Source organism: Maniola jurtina, chromosome 18, assembly GCF_905333055.1.
Source record: "Maniola jurtina chromosome 18, ilManJurt1.1, whole genome shotgun sequence".
Lineage (NCBI taxonomy): Eukaryota > Metazoa > Arthropoda > Insecta > Lepidoptera > Nymphalidae > Maniola > Maniola jurtina.
The window spans coordinates 10,631,240-10,637,239 of record NC_060046.1 but is presented as its reverse complement, the minus strand read 5'-3'; the positions used below and the strand labels follow the sequence as shown (position 1 = coordinate 10,637,239).

At 37.0% G+C, this 6,000-nt stretch overlaps 1 protein-coding gene across 1 annotated transcript; it reads right to left on the bottom strand.

Annotated features, from left to right (window-relative positions):
- Window positions 1–2,222: 2,222 nt before the first annotated feature.
- Window positions 2,223–3,795, bottom strand: LOC123874211. The gene is made up of 2 exons (XM_045919454.1): window positions 3,552–3,795; window positions 2,223–2,517 (listed from the first exon to the last, which is right to left on the bottom strand). The coding sequence occupies exons 1-2, from the start codon at window positions 3,747–3,749 to the stop codon at window positions 2,377–2,379; spliced, it is 339 nt and encodes a 112-aa protein (XP_045775410.1). The 5' UTR covers window positions 3,750–3,795; the 3' UTR covers window positions 2,223–2,376.
- Between the last annotated feature and the right edge of the window lie 2,205 nt (window positions 3,796–6,000).

Below are 6,000 nucleotides of genomic sequence, written 5' to 3'. Positions count from 1 at the left end.
TTAAAATGTAAAGTTTCAATAGAAAAACACCTGTACCTTCGGATTTTTATCGAATGAACTTTTTGAATTTTTCAAATATCGTTCCGCTCTTAAGGCTAATTCACAACAAGCACGTACACGTGATACGTGCGTAGTGACGCGCGTGAATCCGTTGCCATAACTGCACGCATTACGTCTACTCGAACGTTCACGCCACTCAAGCAGTATGCCATGTCTCATACAGTTCCATACATTACAACGCAATGGTACGCGCTACGTCTGCGCTTACGCAACGCTTACGCAGCCTGTGTGAACGAGATGTTAAGGTGGATGAATGAATTGAATGAATGATTATGACCTAAATTGGGCACGAAAAACGTTGCACTTCGGTGTAAAGCCTAAGCCCCATTCAAAGTCTGTCACAATGCATATCAGAATAAGTCAGTTTTTTCGATCTCTTTGTTTATTGGCCGTTCGTACAGAGATTTCAACTAAGCCATGGCATTTTTTACCGATATCACAATACAGGGACATTCAAATTTTGAACCGCGCGATATTCGATCCATTTTTATTGTGATTTTGTGCATCGAGAGCGGTTTTCTAATCCATTAGCATTCTGCGGCAGATTTACCTCGATTTTACATTTTTAGGGATTCGTACTCAAAAGGAACAAGTGTAAATTAAAAATTTTCAACACCCCCGACAAATCATTTTCAAATAAATAATTATGTATATCTAGTATACTATCTCTATGATATCTAGGCAACGTCCATCTTGACAGCTTGACATTTGTCAATTGACACTTGAATGTTATGAACCTAAGGGTTATCTAACCTTCTTTTCTACAAGAAAACTAGAAAATAGCTGATAACTTTTAAACGGCTGAACCAATTTTTTTGGATTATAGCTAAGAACACTCTCGATCAAGCCACCTTTCAAACAAAAAAAAGTAAATTCAAATCGGTTCATTGGTTTAGGCGCTACGATGCCCAAGACAGATACACAGATACACAGATACACAAACACACAGATACACACGTCAAACTTATAACACCCCTCGTTTTGGGTCGGGGGTTAAAAAACGAATTCTTATAGGCTCACTTCGTTGTCTGTCTGTCTGTCAAGGAACCTATAGGGTACTTCCCGTTGACCTAGAATCATGAAATTTGGCAGGTAGGTAGGTCTTAAAGCACACATAACGTGAAAAATCTGAAAACCGTGAATTCGTGATTATATCACACAAAAAAATTAAATGTGGTCATGAACATATAATTAGTATTTTCAACTTTTAAAAGTAAGATTACTGTATCAAGTGGAGAATCATTTGAAAGAGCTTTACCTGTACATTCTAAAACAGATTTTTGTTTATTTTTATGCATTTAACTATAGTAACGGGACCCTTGGTGCACTAGACTGACTCGCATTTGGCCGGTTTTTTCTATATTGTTACGATTTTACGCGTGGTTTATTCCAATTTGCCTCTATCTCGTATTTTGTAACGACTTTTACGAATACCTTGATACAAAAAAATGTATCTGGGGCTTCATAACAAAAAGGCGTAGTAGGTACAGATAAAAGAGCAGATTTACAAGAGGTACAAAAAGTAAAAAAAATCCAAACAAGCTGATAAAAGAGACATAATAATTAATTTACGGCTAATAATAATTGGAAAATGTATGTCTTTCGAGGTAAATATTAGATCTAAACTACATTATTGAGCTTATTTTATTCTATTTACTATCCGATGCCTGCGGCTTCGCCCGCGTGGATTTAGGTTTTTCGAAATCCCGTGGAAACTCTTCGATTTTACGAGATAAAAAGTAGCCTATGTGCTAATCGATATTATCTATCTCCCTTCCAAATTTCAGCCAAATCCGTCTGGTAGTTTTTGCGTGAAGGAGTAACAAACATACACACACACACACACCCACACACACACACACACACACACACACACCCACACACACACACACACACACACACATACAAACTTTCGGCATTATAATATTAGTGTGATTACAAAAAAAAACGAAATCTTTGCGTATACCTACGTCATTTTGTAACGAAGCCCTTAGAACGAATATAGTTTTCGGCTTTGTTTTATAACTCAAAAACTGAAAAGTTAGTGGTCCCATCAGACCGTATCATTAAATGACAAAACTTTTTGTTTAAATAATGTTTTCATGTAAATGGTTATCCGGAGTAATAAAGTGTTGAGAATGGGATAGTCAGTAAATAAAATATCACAGTTGTAGGGATATTTATTTATGACATTTAAAGATGTAGGTACTTCAACCGCGGGTCGAAAACGGCACGGGTCTAACCCGTGTTAGTTTAATGAAAGCGAAGAAATATATAATACTACAAGAAGGACCGGCGGTTGTGCAAAATGCTGATTTAAGCGTAAATGTAGACATCATAGTTGAGCTCGCGTCCACGTTCGCTCTTCATACGCAGTGTCACGTAGTTGAAGCCAAGACCGCCTTCTGTCACGTTGGCAGAGGCACCTGATTTGGTCTTGTCATAGGCGAGGATACCCTGAAACATTCATGTAGGTTAACAATCGGGGTAACTGACATCGTTTGATGAGCAGTGGCTTTAAGAGCCCTCGATAACTCGTTCTGCTCGCTCGATCCTGATCACACTACAATATCTAGATTACAATATAATAACATAATAATAATAAAATCACACTAATATTATATAGCCGAAAGTTTGTATGTGTTTGTGTGTGTGTGTGTGTATGTTTGTTACTCCTTCACGCAAAAACCACTGGACGGATTTGGCTGAAATTCAGAATGGAGATAGATAATATCCAGGATTCATAGGCTACTTTTTACCCCGGAAAATCAAAGAGTTCCCACGGGATTTCGAAAAACCTAAATCCACGCGGACGAAGTCGCGGGCGTCAGCTAGTACAAATATATAAGAGTACTAGCCGATGCCCGCGACTTCGCCCGCGCGGTTTACTAAAACTTATTAAAACTTATACAAAGAGTCAGAGTTAATGTCGATGACAGAGCTGTTGAGGTTAAGAGTTTTACACAACCTTGAAATAGGAGAATTGGCGCCAAGGACAGTTCTACGCATCGGGGGACAAAGTGGTGTAATAGGTTTACGTAGATAATGGACAGGAACCTTAAATTTAAAGTTACTCAATAATTGAGGACAGTCGATTTTAGCGTTAAATAATTTATGCAAAAATTGTAGATCTAAAAGCTCATGATGATGATGATGATGAACCCAACAAAAACACAATTTTGAGCGTTGTCTGTCGTAGAGGTGAAGGCCGGTGGCTGGATGAGGAAGGCTGAGGACTGGGTATGGTTGCGCTGTTTAGGGAAGGCCTATGTCCAACAGTGGACGTACACAGGCTGATGATGATGATGACGAACCGCGCGGCATACGTGTCCGCTTCTAGTCGCTTGGTTCGCGCAGGTTTGGATGATGCTTTATCAATCGTAGAACCATACATTTCACCTGTCATTGGTGATTTAAATCTTATATACACTAATGAGACATGAAAGGCTGGTGAAATAAAAAAAAAGATAAATAAGTAAAGTTTAGTTTACCTGAATAGCCCGCCCGTAGAATGTGTTAGGCATGCTGAATTTCAGCGTTTCAACCCTTTTCTGGAACATATATGAGCCATACTTCACATTTTTATGGAACACCTTCTGTCTCTGGACGTTGGTGCCCAAGAATGTATGCTTGCATTCTATTATTACAACCGCCGCTACCAGAGCCGCCAAGAACAAGTACAGCCTCATTTTGAAAAATGGAAAAAAAAAAATCAGTTATGAAATCAACGTTCGATTTTTTACTCGAAAGTTAAAAATGTAGAGTTTTGGGGAAATCAGTTCTTTTTATATGGTTTTTGGGTGAGATAAAAATAATTGTGTAATGTTGGAAATTAAAGTGTGATACGGATACTTAAAGTATGGTTCCGTAGTATTTTAATTTGTATGTATGTCCATTGGTGGATGCAATTTCCCATTATTTTGAATACGAATAAAAGAGAAAAATATTTCTCTTTATGTCAATGTTCTTTTACCTATTCGTAATCAAACTACACTGTACTCGGAATGAGACATAAGTCAACTTAGTGTCAACACGACGATCATATTTTTAACCCCAGACCCAAAAAGAGGGGTGCTATAAGTTTGACGTGTGTATCTGTGTATTTGTCTGTGGCATCATAGCTCCTAAACTAATGAACCGATTTTAATTTAGTTTTTTTGTTTGAAAGGTGGCTTGATCAAGAGTGTTCTTAGCTATAATCCAAGAAAATCGGTATTCGGTTCAGCCGTTTGAAAGTTATCAGCTCTTTTCTAGTTACTGTAACCTTCACTTGTCGGGGGTGTTATAAATTTTTAATTTACACTTCAAGGTGTTAATTTTAATGTCCGGTTTGCGCGATGGGATGCTTCATATCGCCACAAATATTAATTGTCATTTTGTAACGACCACCTCTTTCAGATAAGTTGTATGTGTCCATTTCTGTGGTTATAAATGATGCCACGAATAGATGAGATAAATGGGAAAACAAAGCGTCAAAACTCAAACAACACTACTAAACTACAAGGGTACACTTCCATTATTTTCCCATGTCCAATAGAAAAAATCTACAAGGTATACTAAAATCTAATCATCTTATTTGACCCTTCAAGGTTATAACAAAACTAATTATTATAGTTAACGTACCTATATTGATTTATTTTTATCCTATTATACCGATTTAATTATTATTTTTGTTAATGAAATAAATATAATAAGATAAATTAAATTAAAATGAGTATTATTATAATAATAATTGGACCATAACCGCAATTTGTTAATTATTAATAGAATAGCCAAAATATAAAAACAGTTAATTCACTTTCGCCCGTTAGTCGATAATGTATTTAGGGTTCTGTGGCTACGTTCTGAAAACGGAAGCTTCTATTATGATAATTCTCAACTTCCGACTTCCTTATAATTAGAGTCTGTAAATTTTCGATCTTATAATAATACTAGCTGATGCCCGCGACTTCGTTCGCGTGGATGTAGTTTTTTTAAAAATCCCGTGGGAATTCTTTGATTTTCCGGGATAAAAAGTAGCCTATGTGCTAATCCAGAGTATAATCTATCTCCATTCTAAATTTCAGCCCAATCCGTCCAGTAGTTTTAGCGTGAAGGAGTAACAAACATACACACACACACACACACACATACAAACTTTCGCCTTTATAATATTAGTGTGATGTGATGTGATACTTACTAACCTAAATATATAAATCAAAGATAAAATGTTTAAAACGTTAGTAAAACTACTCATTGGGTCTCAAGAGTACGGAACCTTTATTCTACGAGTGCTCCAGCACGCAATTAATATTTATACACTTTCACATAGATTTTAGCTAGGTAGGTTTCAGATTAGAAGCTATCCTAGTTTGGTGAGACCACCCGACCGAACAGCTGAATTTAACTTAATTAAATGATAAACACACAAAACAATACTTAAATGACAGACAGCACATCCATATTCCATACTAATATTATAAATGCAAGAGTGTGTCGGTCTGTCTGCCTGCTACCTTTTCACAGCCCAACAGTTTAACCGATTCTGACCAAAGGAACAGAGTTAGCTTATATCCCGGGGATGGACATAGGCTACTTTATATTCCGGAAAATCAAAGAGTTCCCACGGAATTCGTAAAGATCCATCCGCTTATCCGATTTGTATGAAAGGTACCGAGGTAGCTTATGCGTCCCTATAAATAATTGACTTTTTATCCCCGAAAATCAAAGAGTTCCCACGGGATTTTTTAAAAATTAATTTCACGCGGACGAAGTCGCGGGCATCAGCTAGTACTTATATAAAACAGTCAGACCTCAACTGCCGTAATTCTTCTACTTCTTCGTCGTAGCACTCTAGGCAGAGTGGTCGCCTTGCGAATCAAAGTCAAAGTCAAAATCCTTTATTCAAAGTAGACAATTGTACTCCTTTTGATGATCGGAATTGTTAAATTCATTTTTCAT